The sequence below is a fragment of the Triturus cristatus genome, chromosome 12 (assembly GCF_964204655.1).
Source record: "Triturus cristatus chromosome 12, aTriCri1.1, whole genome shotgun sequence".
NCBI lineage: Eukaryota > Metazoa > Chordata > Amphibia > Caudata > Salamandridae > Triturus > Triturus cristatus.
This window is the reverse complement of record NC_140595.1, coordinates 811,410,498-811,428,715: the sequence shown is the minus strand read 5'-3', so window position 1 is coordinate 811,428,715 and position 18,218 is coordinate 811,410,498. Positions and strand designations below refer to the sequence as shown.

The 18,218-nt window shown below is 44.9% G+C and overlaps 1 protein-coding gene across 2 annotated transcripts in view; it reads left to right on the top strand.

Moving 5' to 3' along the window:
- NLGN2 (neuroligin 2) overlaps positions 1 to 18,218 on the top strand; it is a 398,108-nt gene that overhangs the window by 333,555 nt on the left and 46,335 nt on the right. For both annotated transcript variants that reach the window (XM_085639182.1, XM_085639181.1), the window contains one exon: positions 14,277 to 14,426. In XM_085639182.1, the coding sequence (XP_085495308.1) occupies positions 14,277 to 14,426 (150 nt within the window). The remainder of the gene's footprint in view (positions 1 to 14,276; positions 14,427 to 18,218) is intronic.

Below are 18,218 nucleotides of genomic sequence, written 5' to 3'. Positions count from 1 at the left end.
AGTTCCTTAACATTGATGCTGAGGTAGGTCACATGTTCGAAGCCTCATACTGTGATGTTTTACGGTGTTGTACACATGGCGACACCATGCGTACAATCCTGATGTTTTTGTTAGAGTGTTCTTAATTGGTGTCTTCGATTCTGAATAAAAAGTTATTATTTAATTTTAAATATGTGGGCTGTTGAGATCAAATGTGAGTGACGTTGATTTCAAATGTGTAGGGTTTGACTTAAAGCATTAAGGCCATTGATTCGAAACATATGGATGCACAAACTTGCAATTTAAATTGAGGGGTGTATGACATTATATCCTTTTATTATAAATGGAACCCCCATTGAAAAAAAATTAGGGAATCTCTTCTTTGAAGCTATAACATTTGATCTTTGTCTATAGATGCGTGATGTTGATTTGGAATCTACGGATGTTGAGTGCAGTCTTTTAATGTATGATTGGGATCTTTGTATACAGTTCTCTACTTTTCCTGGCTTCCTGGAGATAAATCTATGAGGTTAGGTTTATATTCTGTAGTGTAAAGTTTGGGAAATTTGAGGTTGAGTTGTGCCTTTTGTTTTGGGTTTTGGCTTTAATGTTAAATTAGGGGTTCCTATTAGATTTGGGACATTATTGTAAAGGTTTTGGTTTTTGGTACCAGGAATGAGGCCAAAGTGTTTGTTGATGAGTTGCAATTCTGTGGTTTTGTACTGAAAGTATTTAAGGGGAGCAGTGAGTGATTTTAAATATTTGATATTGAATTAACAGTGTTTGTTATTGCGTTGGAAGTGTTTGATGTTGAGCTTGTAGTTTTGATGTTATATTTGGAGCTTTTTGTTGTTGTGTTGATAACCATTTATGTTACATTTATTTGACTTGTTGAATGTTTTTGTTCAGTGGTCTTAGGTCTCTAGTTTCTGATCTCCAATACAGAGTAAGGGGTTTCTTATTGAAGCCGGATCAGGCATGCCGGTTTGGAGTTGCTGAGGTCCTCTGTTGTGATGCTCGGCAGGCCACATTTGAGGAGACAGAAACCTAGATTGCTGAGTTGGGAGGCCTGCTTTGTGAAGTTTGTAGGGCCTGATGATGGAGGAGGCCTCTTGTGGGAAATATGGAGGCCTCCCAAAAGAAATGTGATTAGTTGTTAAAGAGGGTGTCTATCCTCCCAAGTAATAAAAAAACCTTGTCAGGGTGTCACCCTCAAAGACACTAAATTGACCTGAGTTGACCCCCTGGTAGCTATCGCACAGAGCAGGCAGGCTTAACGTAGGGCAGTGTGTAAAGTATTTATTCAGTACCAAAACAGTAATAAAGGCAAATGTAAAACAATAAAAATATCAAACTGAATTAGAAAAATAGAGTAAAATACAATAAACAAAATCACACCAAAATGACAAAAATCCAACAAGCGGAAGCAGAGATATGAATTTTTTAAGTTTTGAGTAGAAAAAACGCCAAAAAGCACAAAGAGCCAATGATAGTCATTTGAGGCTGACAGCCACGAAGCACCGGTTTGATACACCAACTAGGTTTGTCCAGATCAAAGATTTTACCTTCTGACTGAACGCCTTATTTATTATTTAGCAGACGGGGTTAACTCCTTCAGGGCAACAGAGTAAATTACTCTATTACCTTCACAAAGACCCCATCAGTCAAATGTAGGAATGACCGCCAAGCCAGCAGTCATTTCTAAAGCATTAGCGGGAATCTCCATCACAGCGGTTCCTGTCAGTGCTTTTTTAAGTTTTACAGACTGCTCTGTCAACATGACGGAGCCACGCGTCAAATTTATTTTATTTTTAATATCAAAAAGAAAATCCCAAAGTATGATCTCATCTAAAATAAAAAAGGAATGCTTCCATCACCATGGCAGCTGTCTCCCATGGAGAGGGGGCATTTCTAGTTTTCCATTGCCCCTTACCACTAAGGTTTGTCTGGCGGTGATGAGCAATAAAAAATGCCTATATGTTCACCCATTTGAATTAGGTGGGTGGACATATAGCCAGTTCTTCAACAGCCCTTACTCTGTTGTCAGAGAAGTTTGGCCACAACAGAGACAGAGCAGTCTCCACCGTGGCCATACTATGCTCCGTCCGCATTTAAGTTGGGCGAGTGGCTCATCATCTTGGTAGTAAAGGTGTTCCGTTGCGACAGACTATCCTTACTGCCAAGATATAAATCAGACCCTTAGTCCTTCAGTCCCAATCCACAACAGGAGTACACTTCCAAAGCCCCCAGAACACCAGGGGGGGGGGGCACTTAGAGACTCCCTGGATATCAGGCAGAGGCCAACAGCACAGTCCACTCCAGGTACTGTTGCCACTGGTCAGCTGGGCAGTTGCAGCCTAAACAGGAGGTCAGCCCTTGGAGTCTATTGCTTGCCTTGGGTACAAGAAGGAGCGGGTCCAGTCCTTCAAGGCTCCTTTCAGGTCACAGACAGCAGGTCCAGTCCTCTTCTAGTCTTCCTCAGGTCCAGCAGGATTGTGAAATATGAGGTCGCAGAGATGCCACATTTTTGCTTGAAACCACCTACTGAGAGGGAATGACTCCTGGACACACCCTAATCAACAAAGTAAAGGTTCCCAGGGCCAATTCCATCCGGTGCTGGCACAACTCAGTAAAGCAATTACTTAAAAGATACTCCTTCACAACCAAATTGTACAACCTATCATAATCTTTTTCTTCGCTTCCCTTCACCCAACCATCCAAGCCTTGCTAAAAGAATCAACAAAGTCCGCTAATGACTGTTGTGACCGCTTCTGGCTATCTCTGAACTTCATGCGATACTTTTCGTGGGCCAAACCAAACTTAATAATAAATGCTTCCTTAATGGGGGCCTACTTCATCTGGTCAGCTACTTCAAGGGTCAACAGGTTATCCGTCCCGCAATGGGCATGTACTCTGTGCATATGCAGGGCCACCTCATGTGCTGCAAATCACGTATCTATGTCATTCTCAGCCACAAAGCTATCCACCCGCTCTTTGGGGACGTGGACTCTTTTACCTCTCCAAGGCACTTTATTGTCGCTGCCAATATCTTAACCTCTTCACTGCGGCGCAAATTCCGCCGCAGTGCTGGACATTCCAATCGCGGGCGTGGTCATGACGTCTCCCGGCCGTCGTGCGCACATGCTCATTGTGACTCAGGGCACTGGGCTGGACAATAGCTAAACAATAAACCGGTCCCTATGGGGGTAGTGTAGCCCTTGAGTACCCCGGCAATAGTGTTATTTTAGGGAAAGTAAAACAAACCTCTCCAATTAGTAGGTTTCAGTTATGCGTTTTAGTGCATTTATTTATACATATCTCATTCATGAATATATGGATCAATTCACACAGATTAATATTATACTTATACACTGTGCTCCTAAAAAGTGACGGCGCAGTGAAAGTGATATATGGTGATGTGATTGAAAAGTGCATTTGTGCTATGTACAACATATTTACATGTGGTTGAAAGGGACAATAGATTGTTTTGAAACCCACATACTTGAAACGAGTGTTGACATCCACCATCACAAATCTTAAAAACACAGTCCACATATGTTAATTGTCGACGTTTCGATCCATCAACATAGGCATTCAGAGAGGGGTCTTCACCAGGACGAGAATTATCTAAAATGGAGACACCAAAAGAGTAGGACCTGAATTCCCTCAATCATACAAATATCAGACTGATTTTCCTGGACCAACTTCAAAGTAGATATTGGCATGCCCAAGATTAAGGATACTAAAAGTCCCATACACATAGAAGCGTCACACTGTTTCTAAGGACAACTTCAACATTGAGTTTACACATCCCAGCTATTCGAAAACGGTCAAACTGGATGTATCAGTATACCACTGATGCACCTACAACAGGGATGCATTTAAACAAGTGTTACATTGCTTGCAGAAAACCAGCACGAGATGGAAACAGAACCGAAATTTCAAACCAGCATGAGCCACGGATGCATTAATCACCCGAGGTGAAGTCTGAGGGTCCTTGTAAAGACGCACTCTCTATTCAGTTTGTGTAAATACTAATGAAATGCTGCCTGTGCTTGGCTTCCTGGGTTCCCAGTCAAGGGCCACACTATCCCCATAGGGAACAGGTTATTGTCCTCTCAGGGGTCAGCATGATCTTTTTTACCTCGAAGAAAGTGTCAACGTCTTTCCCTCCAGGGCTATAGTGGCCAGTTGCAACTTTAGGGCCCTCGCTACTTATCTGTCCCCAGCTCTGATTGAAGACAAACCAAGGAAGGACACACCGCCCAATGTCCTCCTCATCAGTCTCATCCTCATTCAAGCACCATATCTGATGCACTCCCTCCAAGGCTGAGAGCAACGTGGTAATCCTCCTCCTTCTGGACCGCTTGTTCAGCCCTCTTCGCGTGCACATGCTCTTCAGTTCTGCCATGCTAAGTCTCTCCATGTTACCCAGATCCACCTCGGTGTTGCCAAAGACTTTAGGCGAAAAAATTAAGTATAAACAATTAATTTAGAAAAAATAAAAAATGCCCCAATGAAAACCAAAGCCACTTAAAGATCCACAAAGTTGCTTTTTGCTGTCAATTTAAAAACACATTTTTATTTTCAACTTAAATTAGGGCGTGGTAGTGCAAAACAGAAGTCCTGTATCTCACCACAGAAATTGGATTATTAGTTAAGGAGGGTGACTACCCTCTTCAGGTAATAAACACATTAGTCCGGGTGAACCCTTGAAGTCACTTAATTACCCTGAGCTAAACCCATGGTAACCACAACAAAGAGCAGACACGGTTTACTTAGGACAGTGTGTAAAGTATTTACCAAAACTGTAATAAAGTAAAAATGCAAAACAAAAAAGATTTCAAAACAAAGTTAGGAAAATAAAGTAAAATATAATCAAATCATGTCAAAATGACAAAAATGCATAATGGGAAACCGGAAATGCTAAAATTTCAAATAGAAATAGTATCAAAAGGCACAAACTGACAATGATAGTCAATCATGGCAACAGACCAGGACATAGGCACAAATTGAGGCTGGCCATGATGGAGCATGGGTCAGACCCATCAACCACTTTCATCCTGGTCAGAGAGTTTACCTTCTTTGTATGTTAAGTCCCGGTCCACCACAGGGATACATTTCTAAAGCCCCTCACAAACTCAGGGGAGGCGCTTAGAAACGCACAGGTCATCAGGCAGAGGCCAACTGCAGGGTCCAGTACAAGTCCATTTGCCACTGGGCAGCAGCTTGGCATTTGCAGGGAATGCCTCTTGCAGCTTGTTGTGTCCCTTTAGCTTGAACAGGAGGTCAGCCTTATGACCCTTGAAGACCACCTCTCTGTCTAGGATGCAAGGGGGAGCAGGTGCATTCCTTTACTGTTCTGTCCAGGTCACAGACAGCAGGCCCAGTACCCTTCTCTTTATCCTCAAGTCACGCAGTGTTCTGAAGTGGATTCCTGGAGATGCTGCATTTTTGCATGGAAGCAGTTAGTGGATGGAATGATCCTAATCGATGGGGTAAACGTTCCTGTGGCCCACCCTACCCAGTTTGGGCAGTTACAAGATGGTGAAAGTCTCTGCCACACTAAACTTGGGCTGTGAGAGCTGGAGGTGTGTGGGGAGCATACCATGGTAATCCTAGTGGCCTTCCACATCTCATACTAAAATCCAGTTTTGCAGCAGACAGTTTGCCAATTATAAACCAAAGACAGAAGTCTGGTATAACAGAAGCAAGGTTTTCTAGCAACCAGACAGTGGATACCCAAGAATTGTCTTGACAACCTGTTTCCTTCCTTTCAAGCACACCCCAAGTGTTATATGCAAAACCCAGAGACAGAAGTCTGGTAGGACAAAAGCGGGGTTTCCTGCAACCAGACAGAGGCATTAGAATTATCTTGGCCTCCTGTGCCCTTCCTTTTACATGTGCCCCAAAGTGTTATATGTAAACCCAGAAGACCTGTCAAACAGCCTTTGACACTGAAGCAGGATTTCACAGTGTAATGTCAAAAAGGATGCTCACAGTCCCCACTCTTCTGCTTAATCAAAGTAATCCTCCCTGCCCATTCAGGCCAATCTGCCAATCACAATGACCTATTGTGTCACTCCTGATAAGAATTTCACGCCTTTTTCCACACCTATTTAACTGCTAATCCCTGGATGGAGAAGTTGCAGAGTGAATGCAAATTAGCCCCCATAACTTCAGGCAGTGAAACTGTAACTTTCTGGAAAATTATTTTCCTTAATATTTATAATATTTATTAAAAACCTGACTTTACCATTGAATCAGCTTTTCAATAACAATTGAAATAGTTATTTAAACATTATTCTAGCTGGCTCCTTTCTGGAGATACAGTATTACTATTTAATAGTGCCTCCCAGTTTTTCTGTGTGGGCCAGCCAGTCTTCTTCTTGGGAAAATAGCTTAGGGGTGCTAGTCACCATACTGACATGTTAACTTTACATTTCTACTTCTCGTGTTTTTAAATTCCATTCACTCTGCCTTGTGAGCAGCAAGGGGTGACTTATGAATATTTAAAAGGAAGGTATTTGCCTGTCAAAAGGGTTTGTTTTGCGAGGTTGAATTATACTTTTTACACTGCTGCAGCCAAGCACTTTCACTGTAGTGCATGCCCCAATAGTTGCTTCAGTCCACTTGTGATATTTAACCTACAAATCCTGGGTACATTTTGTACACTATGCTAGGGACTGATAGACACGTTCAATATGCCTGTTAGCAGTATGCCTATTTTACCATGTTTAAAGGGGAGCACAGTCAGTTTACTACTGGTTAGCAGTGCTAATGTACACATAGTAAATATAGAGTTCGGCAAAAGGCCAAAAAACGTCTGCGATGGCCACACAGTATAGGCAGATTTCCTATACCTCCAATATTGACTCTGGAGAATTCTGAAACCTTTGCCGACATATTATTTATTTCCTTGTCTTTGATTTTGAATGTGATGTTCTTTGATGTGGGTGGGATTGAATTTGTAAAGGAAACATTGATTTAAAAATATGGGCTTTTACTTCAATTAATGGAAGCTTGGATTCCAAATGCGAGGACCTCTGACATCAAATAAAGCATTGATTTGAAATGTAAAAGTATTTTATTCTAGATATTCCTCCATTGAACCATAATTGAGCATTCCTTGTCGTTAAGCTTGCAGCGTGTTTTTCTGACTTTGATCTAAGTTTAATAGATGCACTGGTTCATATTTTAATATTAGGGCGTGGGTCCTCGCGTTGATTCAGGAGCTCTTGTTAGGTCCCTGAGAGGTACATTCTGAGTCTGCTTTTTTGAGATGGTGTTCTGTAACACTGAGTCTGATGTTTACTGGGTCTGGACATTAACTTTAAATAAGGATTTTCTAATTCAATCTAAGATATTAAAATTCAATTATTGTTTTTGGGGGTTGTGTCGCAGTTGAGCTAAGCTGAGTTAATGGTGTTTTTGTTGAATTGTAATTTTGTGGTTTTTAGTTCAAAGTCCTAATTGTTGAGCTGTAAATCGTTCTTATTGAATATGCAGTATTTGGAGTTGGTGGTGTGTGATGTTTCATATATATTTACTGAGGAAAACCATATCAGAGCTACAAAACATTAAAAGACATACAGCATAAAAGAGCTCCCGGCCCCGGAGGCAAGAATTATTAAATGCAAAAAGTAGACCATGTGTCACAGGGTGTGATGTCCTTGCTCTTATACTGTATATTTTTTATTTAAAAAGGTGCATTTTTATTTTCATTTGGTACCTTTGAAGGTTGAATTGCAGGCAGGGTGTATTTGATGCTGAGGGCATCCATTCATTTGATGGCCTTCCAAATTGAATATGAAAGTTCAATTCAGGCGGTTATACTCTAAAAAGTATACATTAACAGTTGTGTGTGTTCTTCAGTTGAGTAGGGGAATTCTTAAGGTTGAATTTGAAGCCTTGGATGTTGAGTGAGATGCTGAGTAGTGGGGCCCTTGCATTTTCAGGTTGGACACCTTTTTCATTGAGTACAATATCTTTCATACTGTGTTAGGAGCATCTTTACTGTAAAGCTTAATATCATTAATGAAGTTTCTTTTTCATTTTAGGATGTCTTTTTAGTTGTTTCTTTGAGAGGTGACGATCTTTGATGGTGAACTTAAAGTCTTTAGTCCAGTCAGCATCTCTGGCTTTAAACAGTGGGTGTTTGTTGAAGTACCTCTCCAGATCCTTTCAGTGTAAAGATAGCTGATGCAGTATGGCACCTGCTTGGGGCAGTTCCTTGATTTTCTAATGAACATTTCATTGCTGATTATTTTGGCAGCTTGACTCTGATGCTCTTCATTGTTGAGTGCTTTCTTCTTGATATGTTTGTGGTGTCTTTAATGCTAAGCTCAAAATGTGACTTGTGGGGGTATATGTTGCTGGGACAAAGGCTTTCCAGTTCCAGCAGGTGGTGTTTTGTGTTGGAGATTGGGTCTTGAGTGTTAAGCTTAGGTTCTTGGGTGATTCTCTGAGCTTCTTTGTTGTTATGTAAGTCTGTCTTAGATATGGAATTACATGGACATAGATTTGGCTTTGGTTGAAGGTTTATAGTACTCAGGCACTGGACTTTATTATTTAATTGCAAATCTGTAATATATAGGTGTGCACTAAATATTTGAGTTGTCAGTTGAACAGACTAAGGGGTGGATTTAGAGTTTGGTGAGTGCGGGCTAGCCGCCAAAAAGCAGTGAATGCCCCGTCCGCCCCATGTGGAGGGTAGTGATGTCCACGCACTTAACAGGCCATACTGCCACCTACCTCTGTTGCCTCAGTAGTCTGCTTTTCTAGCATCATGAAAGTAGAACTGGCCCAATGGCATCCATGCTGCGATAGGAAGGTGGCAAAGCCTTTTTGCCATTTTTCAGCAAAGTCTTTAAACATAGGATTAGCACGTGCTATCCATCCCAAGCTGAACAAGCATTGGCATAGCCAATAGGTCTCGCCTTTGGGACCTTATAAGTGTTTAGCCATGCAACAATTGCATAACTAAATACTTATAAGGTCCCAAAAGCGAGACCTATTCGGCCGCGAAAGTGAAAGTGATCGCGATTGCGATCACGATCAAACATCAAAGTGGCCGTGAAAGTGAAAGTAATCGCGGTAAAGCGCGGCGCGCGCGCCCGCGCACATGCACTGTAGCTCCAGGCTGGCCTGGTAGCACTTTTTGGAGCCCTCTCAATAAGTCTCGCCAGACCAGCGCATGCGCTGGGTCAGGCGAGACCTAAAAATGACAAAGGTAGTTTACCATTGCAGAGACAGCAATACATCTTTGAGTTGATAAAATAGCATAAAAACGCATCAGGAATTAGTGAACGCAGCTGCTGACACGTGTTTCACTCTTGCTAGAACTGGTCACAGAAGCATAGTCAAGCCCAGACATAAGTAAGCCCCCAACATTTGTCCAAACCAAACACTTTCAAGCTTAAAGTGCCGCATAAGTTATGAAACAGAACAGTAGGGAATTCTCACATCATTGAGAAAGGATGTGGCGTAACAACCAGGGCTGCCGACTTTGGAGCTGGGGAACCAGGTTCGAATTGCGGGTCGCCTTCAACATTTTGTGATTCTGGGCAAATCCCTCAATATCCCCATACCTACCAAAGATGAATGTGTCCTTGCGTAATCTGTAACTGGTGCTCATGTACAGCGCTACAATATCTTCGGGTCGAGTTGGTGCTATATACAACTGCAAAAAAATGGAAGCCAGGTGCTCCAGTCTTCTCATCCAGGAAAAGGAAGCAAGACCCAAAGGAGGCAGTCTATTACTCCTGCCTTTCCTTGTTGGGCACCACAGAGCCACTCAAGAAGGTGATTGCCCCGGCTCTAAGCGGTAGATGCCACCTGGAGGCAGGCGAGCGCGCATGTGCCTCCTCACAGGAAACCAGGCAAGGATGGAGGAGCGCGGGAAGGAAACTTACCTATGAGTGTTCACAGCCCAAGCCCTTTCTTCCCGCCCACACCACCCACGCTCCCGCCGGCAGCGCTGTGTGGGGGGGAGCTGCCAAGTGGCGCCCCCTCTCACAAGCAGATGGTGAAGCACCTCCCACAGCCCCCACACTCCTCCTGCCCAGACCCCTGGGGTGTAGGGAGCCTCCTGGCCGCCGCCAAAACCTTCTGTCTGCAAGAGAAGCATCGTCTGTCAGAAGAAACATATGAACCCCCCAAACAACCCCTGCAGAAAAGTAATTCAATTAAGATCCTTCGCAGGAGCCAGCAGGCACACCTGTTTGGCTGGCGTCACGCGGCCCTCACGACTCACCCAAAAGGGTTTCATTCGCCTTTTTCTCCTTAGTTCTTGCTTTCCCGCGCCGTACAGAACATTCTGCGTGGCTCAGCATTTCCCCGCTGAAGCCGGGGGATTTGGCAAGCAGTGGAGGGATATGAAGAAAAGAAAAAGTGCCAGCATCGTCAGGAAACAGCTCGTCTTCTGCAGGGAAGAAAGGAAGCTCATATGTTTCAGGGTGTGTAGGGGCGAGGGAGGCTGGCGGCAGCCATCTTGGGTATCACACATTCACCACATTGGCATGTCTACGTCAAGATATTGTGTCTGTACCCATAACCAGAGACGTTTTAGGGCATGGGCAAAGTGGGCTCTGGCCCGGGGCCCCAGCCTTTCAGGGGGACCCCTGCATCTGTACCCATAACCAGAGACGTTTTAGGGCATGGGCAAAGTGGGCTCTGGCCCAGGGCCCCAGTCTTTCAGGGGGACCCCTGATAGATCGGACTCTGTTCTCCACACAGTCCTGCCCCGACGGCCTTGAATGATTTGTAAACACAGATTGTTTTAAATACCATGTTCCTGCAATTTATTTTTAATACAGGTAATGTGTGGGAGCCTATTGCAGACATTTTACAGAGAAACCTTGTGTTTATGCTTTTCAACACCATTCAACATATATTTTAAAAAGTTCCTTTTAGACCAAGCAGGACCTCACATATGTGAAATTGCAGTGGGTCACAGATATTATTAAACACACATCATTATACCTGAATATTAGATGTAAACACATTTAGAATTTGAACCAGTCTGCCTGTGCACTGTCAGTGACCTGCCAAAGAGGGCGCCAAAGAGCTGAAACTGGACCATAAATTCAAAGCTGTTCCCAAAAGAGGCCCTAAAATATGTTTGGCCCAGGGCCCCAAAATCCTTAAGATGGCCCTGCCAATAACTAGAACACAATCACACCTCTTATATTAAAAACGAAAAGCATTCATAAAAACTCACTAAGTTATAGCCAGACTTTGCAGTTAATCGTCTTTCTCTCTCCTCTGCAGCCTTTATTTAGGTCTGGCTGGATCTAGCTTTAGGGCTTTCCTAGAGCTTATACATTCTGCTTTAGCATCTGCCCTCTACTCAGCAGCCTTTGTGGTCCTTGCTTTATGCTGCCTGACCGCCTCCTCACCAGTTCATGCCCCTACTGCCTTTTCAGTGTCCACCCCAATTTTCTCAAACATTGAGCGACGTTTGATGTGCTCTAAAGAAACTCTCCATTCCAAAGCATGGGGCCTGTGTCCACCAAAAGAGACTTGGGGCATTTCTCCCATACAGCATCAAAGAAAACAACCTATTTGGGCCAAGCTCTGTCAAAGCTTGAATCCACTCCTGAAAGACGAGCTTGCAAGCGGCTGCACCCTGAGGTTCAAAAATGCCCCCACCGATCACAGCCTTAGGGGGATACCTTCCTTCTCAAGTTTAGATGAGCAGTGAAGACTCTTCTTTTTGGGCAGCCCCTGCTGGGGACGCCTGGCCCAAACTAAATCTGACCTCTACCGACCCCATTGAGACCCTTATGTTGAGAGTCCAATGTCGATCCCGGAAGCCAGATCAATTCCTGACGTTCAGGGTAACCAGCAACTATGTAATAAGTTCTCTTATGTTCATTGTATGTGCATTTGTCCAACCTGTATATCCTGAAAGTCGTGAACGGATCTGGCGCTGCTGGGCCTAAGCTGGAAATCCCTACTCCGTGCACAGACAAGAAGTCTGTATCGATCAAACAGGACTTGCAACAGGTGGCTAATCACCCGTGTGGGTATACAGGCGCTGAGAACCTGCTTCTTGGGTGGGTTGAGTTGAACTGCCAGGTCTTGAGTTCCTTCTTGAATTTCGACAGAGAGGATGAGGCCCAGAGGTGAAGGAGAGGATGTTGCAGGACTTTGCAGCGAGGTAGGAGAAGGCGCGTCCTCCACTGTTGCTTCGGCAGATACGGGGTTGAACGAGCGAGAGGGAAGAGCAGAGCGCAGGTGCCGGGAGGGTTGGTGGAAGTTCAGGCGGTTTTTGATGTGGGCTGGTACTTGGTTGTGTAGAGCTTGGTAGGCATTGGAATTAATTCCATGTAATTTTCCCCAAAAAGTATGAAAGTCACAGAACCCTTTAAGTAGCTTGTTCATGTCAGGAACGTATTGAAAGGCAATATATAGATCAGATTGCTGGTTCGGAAGAGGCGCATAGAAGCAGATAATGTCAGCTCTAGGACAGGCCTCTGCACTGCCATGACTTGGGTCTGTAGGCCTGTACTACTACAGGGTCCAACACTACTATGCAAGACATTAGCAGAGATGATCGCTGGTGTGGAAGAGGCGCATAGAATCAGATACGGTCATGTCCTTTGCAGGCCCCAGTAGGGCTGGCCCCCACACAGCGATGGCTGGGGTTGGTGGGTAGGTACAAGCATTGCTGACAGGAGGGCGCCTGGACGCGGATAGCGCCGGCTCCTTTGTAGGCCTCACTAGTACAGGCCTCCACTGTGCGACGGCTGCGGTCGGTGGGCAATGCATGTACAATCCCAGATGCGCCTCTCTGTTGGCAGCACCCTCGAGGGGTCCTAGGCGCTCCTTCCAGCTGCCGACCCCCCCAAAAGCCCCCAGAGCCCCCAGAGCAGCCGTGAGCGGGGGCCGTCAGAGGCTCCTCATTAGCACGCGGCGGGTTCTAATTACTGCTCTCCGAATGCACCGGATTAATTAATCTTCCCGTTCCCATGGCAACGGAACCAGGATTAAGACAATGAGTGACCTGATAGAAAACAACAAGAAATGATGAGATGCGCGACATTTTGTACTTCCATCATCCTACTGGGGAGCGCGCGCGCACGCGTGCATGGGGGTGGGGGAGGGGCGCGTGGTATGGTAGGCGCGAGCGAGACCTGGTGCTGACCTCGTGCAACCCGGGCACGCGGCATGCTGGTGTGTAGAGCAGTGCTTGTGAAGGTGCCACTGGGGGTCCGTGTCTGGCGGGGGAGGGAGGGGGTACGAAGTGGGGGGGGGGGGGAGGAGAGTATGGTGGAGCGAGCTCACTCGTGGCGCCCATATCCAGCGTCATCATCTTTCCTTGCACTCAAACTTTCCCGCTGTACATTCCATTTTGTCCCCTTCTCTCTGTCTCCACCATTCGTCGGACTCATGACTCTCACTGTTGATTTCACACTGTTCTCCCTGTGACCCGTTTACCTTTTTAATGACTCACCTGCCCCCCCCCCCACACACACACACACACACTCCTCTTCCATTCACTACTTATCAAGCAATCAGTCATGGAGTTGTAGAGCGCGCTAATCATCCCAGAGGGTATCCAGGCGCTAGGGACTTCAGTCGAAGACTCAGGTCTTGAGCCCCCTTCTGAATTCCTGGAGGGAGGGGTATCTCCTCAGGTGGATGGGTGGGGCTGGTCCAGGACTATCACCCTCCTTCTGTCAGTGTCCTTTATTGGCATCTTTACTGCATGTCAATCTCTTTTCTTTACATCTTTTCACCTCCCCAAGTCTTCTCATTCCTCTCCACCCTACTTCCACTCTCCACCACCTTCTTCTCCCACAAACTATACTCTGTCCTCCTCTTCCGGCGTTCTTCTCTCTCCATCCCCAAGTCTTCTCATTCCTCTCCACCCTACTTCCAGTCTCCACCACCTTCTCCTCCCACAAACTATACTCTGTCCTCCTCTTCCGGCGTTCTTCTCTCTCCCCTATTCTTACTGATTCCCCAAGTCTTCTCATTCCTCTCCACCCTACTTCCACTCTCCACCACCTTCTCCTCCCACAAACTATACTCTGCCCTCCTCTTCCGGCGTTCTTCTCTCTCCCCTATTCTTACTGATTATCACCCTTTTCCTCTCTCCTTTTCCCAGCTTCTTCTTTCTCCATCGATCTCCTCCTATGCGCATTACTGCACCCCTTCCTTTCTACATCTTTGTTCTGTGTGGGCCACCGCACACTTTCCAGTTTGTTGATTATGCCTACAGCCGCCTCTTCTGATCAATCCAATCGAAGGATGTTCACGCCTCTTGTTCCTCTCTCTCCCCGCCACAGATATCCGCGACAGCGGGAAGAAGCCGGTCATGCTCTTCATCCATGGTGGTTCCTACATGGAGGGGACAGGAAACATGTTCGATGGCAGCGTGCTGGCCGCCTACGGCAACGTAATCGTGGTCACCATGAATTACCGCCTTGGAGTTCTAGGTAAGGCAGCCGCGTAAGGCGGAAGGCCATCAGCTTAGGGAACCTGGCAAATTCTTTTCTTTCTAGCAGAAGCAGCCATCTTGGAACGGGAGTTCTGCCAATAAAAGCAACAAGAACTCAGTGAGAAGGAAAAAGGTATGTGTAATTAAGTTTTTGAGACAAAGCAATGGTGCTTAGTCTGGGGCAACAGAATCATAATCTGATGGTAACATTGACTAAAAGCCCCATGTCATATTAGGTCCTAGAGTGTTAAGCTGAATATGAAATATTCCCATTCCAAGATGGCCACTATATTGCTTTTGTGTCTGAGAAGAGAATACAGCCTCTCATACATGCAACTTTCTTTAAATATTCTCAACTATCAGGCCTTTTCTTGGGATCCTGTCTACTGGAAAGAATATGCAGGTGTTTCTAAGGCGATGGTACAGGTTCTGCCTGCACAACGCGGGGGTATGAGTACTAGGTCTGCAATGATGATGATACAGGACTCTGATGTTCTTGAATCTTCTCTGGTAGCTGTGGTCGAGCACTCAAGTCCAGCTCGAAGAAGGTGCTGTCAAGGGATTCAAACTAATCACAGTGTGACACAGGTTATCACAGTCAATAAAGGTAATCGTCCACCGGAGATGTTAATTCTGTATTTTGCAGAATGACGACTGGAGGCTTGCTGTTACGCATGGTAGGTTATTTCACAAGCGGCAAGTAAAAATAAGTGTAAGCAGGAAAGTGCCTCGCCTCGGTGAGCTATGGTGGTGACTAACTCAACCCGAGTGTCAAGTGGTGGATCAGCAGTCAAACGTGGAACACACTGGCACAGAACGCTGTGTACATCATACACTAACGTGTTGTCACAGGAACGGCAGCATAGACAGAGGACTACACAGTGCAAGATACAACACAGTGGTTTTCGCACAAGCCTAATTATAATTATAGGTAACGAAAGAGTAGCAAAATGATGGACAGTTGTGAAAACTGGATGCCGCTACAGTTTTCGAGTTGTGACTCCCAACAGTTCTACTATAGAGTAACGTACATAAAAAAGAAGGTAAAATATTTCAGGTCTTATCTACAAAGTTGTGTCTGCCTGTGGTACAGCCTCCACAAAACCTCGAAATTGTAAAGAAGACAGGTTTTAGGTCTTTGGGTGATTCACTGCTGAGAACTGTGAGGTCAATAGTGAATGGACAAGTGTGAAAAATGATTGTATGTTTATTTATAAGTAGGGATCCTGGTTTTATGGTATTTTTTTAACACTTCCATCTGTATTTATCCATATTTATTTTTTGGCCATCTTATTGGTATTATCCATATTAATTTTGTGGTTTGAGAATAAAGGAATTCGTAAAACGGTATATTTCCACATTTATTTAACTGATAAACATGCACTTATACTTTGATGTCTGTCGTGTTTTTTATACAAATGAATCAGCCAAATATAGCAAACACTGCACTCACAGGTAAACATGTAGCTGTGTTTAGGGAAATCTCAACCTGTTTTTTACGCCCCAGCGCTTTCTATCTGCTCAGTTGTTGTCCTCGAAGTCACGAAAGACAGCAGGGAGAGTCACTCACAAGAAGCACATTTTTCAGCATTTTTCTATTTATAAAACCAAACTGACAGGAAACACTTTGTCTTCTGTCTGTATTTATCTGTAGAAATCAGTAAAAACTGAAAAAAACGTTTGAATCACTGAGTAACAACTCCATATGTAACATTGCCAGGGCCGGATTGGCCGTAGCGAGCACCGGGCATTTCCCCAGTGGGCCGTAGGGCTGGAGGCTGGTTTTATGCCCATGGGAACGGTTTTGCAGCAGTGCTGGAATATCGGCCCCCTGTAACAAAAGCGGGAGCTTCTTGCTAGCAACCTCCCCACCCCCCCTCCTCCCCCAGGGCCGGTCGAGCAGCAATCTGCCAGGAGTGGTTGCTGTTCCCAGTACAGCTCTGAACATTTCTATAGTGCTTCGTATGCGCGTGAGTTTACCTGAGCGCTCTGACTTTTCTCGAGTTCCTGGGCGTGCTTTGGCTGCGTGGTTGAAAGGCTGCTGGTTACAATAAGGCCTATCCCTGACCATTACTATAGGAGCATCAGCCCAAAAAACACAGCCAAAGCCCTTTCATTGCTCCCATTCACGAGAGCTCTAACTCTACAAAGGAAATCTGTGCCATTGTCAAAGAGTTCTTCCAATCGCCCCCAAGTGCCCAATCCATCGCTCCTCGGCCAATCTATGCTCTGCCCTGGCCGACTTTTCCTCTTATCAAATAAAACACTCTTTACAGCAACTTTAACCCCTAGTTTCCCCGATTCCGTCTCTTCATCATCCTTCCTTCTGATGCCAACGCAGCTTCTTTTTCCAATGTTGTCCGAGTTAGTTTAAAGGCAGTTATTAAAACTCGGACTGGGCAAAATTTTAAGTACACAGGCATATTTGGTGTATTTTGGTCATTTTTTTGGAACAAAATTTATGCAAAACGACGGAGATTACACCATTATGCCACATCCCGTAATTTCGAAGAGACATTTTAATATGAGATATACCGTTCGTGTAATTTTATTAACACAAGCAGCATTTCAGGTCGGTTTTTTTACCCAAGTGTACCGTTCAGGTAATTTTTGAGCACGTAACTACAAATCTGAATGCAAGTGGCAGTGTTTTGAATGCAAGTGACAGAAAAGGAACTCGAAATCGCCATTTCAGAACATTTGGGTAGTTTTCTCAGTGCGAGATGCATTTAGCTTAATTACTCATAATTATGAATGGTTTATGGTGATTTTGCATTATTACACTATAGCAAATTGCACAACTTTCACACACCCTTTATTAAAAGTATGCACTCCATCAAGTCAGACTCGCCTTACAACCCCTGCCCCCACTGCCTCTTCAGACTGTGCCGCACTGCATTAGGTTCCGCTTGCTGATCTTTTCGATCTCTTGCTGGCATCCACCAATTTTTCGTCAGTCTGGAAACTCACATACGTTCAACCCTTCCTGAAAAACCCTTCAGCAGACCCTAGCACTCTGTTTGACTATAGACCGATCTCCACAGTGTCCTACACAGCTAAAGTTCTGGAAAAGTGAATTAACAAACAGGTGTCCAACTTCCTTAAAGCTAACCACTTACTAGAACCTTGACAGTCAGGATTCAGGACTGCTCAGAGCACGGGCCCTGCTCTTCCTGCAGCTTCTGATGAAAAATGGCACAACCTGAATCAGGGAACCTTCACTGCCCTGATCCTACTAGACCTGTCGGCGGCCTTCGACATGGGGTCACACGCCACCGAGCTTATAAGTCTCCACAATTTTGGCCTATGCTTGTACGTCCTCATGTGGCTTCAGTCCTTCCATTCCAGTGGCTCTCAGTCTGTCTCATGCTTTCCCAGTCACACACTTCACAAGCTCACAAACCTCCTGCAGAACCCCTCAGGGCTCCACTTTAAGCTCTATGTTTTGTAACACATACCTACACCCTCTTGCAGACATCATCAGATCTCTAGGCTTTGAGTTTTTATTCTACGAAGACGACACTCAACCTGTCATCTCTATATCCATGCCATTACCGGTGGAACTCCGGCTTTGCCCCTCTGGAGACATTTTTAGGAACAAATTGAAATCTTGGTTGTTTGGATCCAGTTAAAACCCTATCAAGGTGCAATTCTTCTTCATTCGTAACCAGCCTCCTAGCGCTGGGACACTTCGTTAGAAGTAGACGGGCACTTTGCAAGTGGCATTATTATTATTATATCTGAAGACATCCTCTCCTCTCAAACCATCTTTGATTTGTGCATGCTTGGA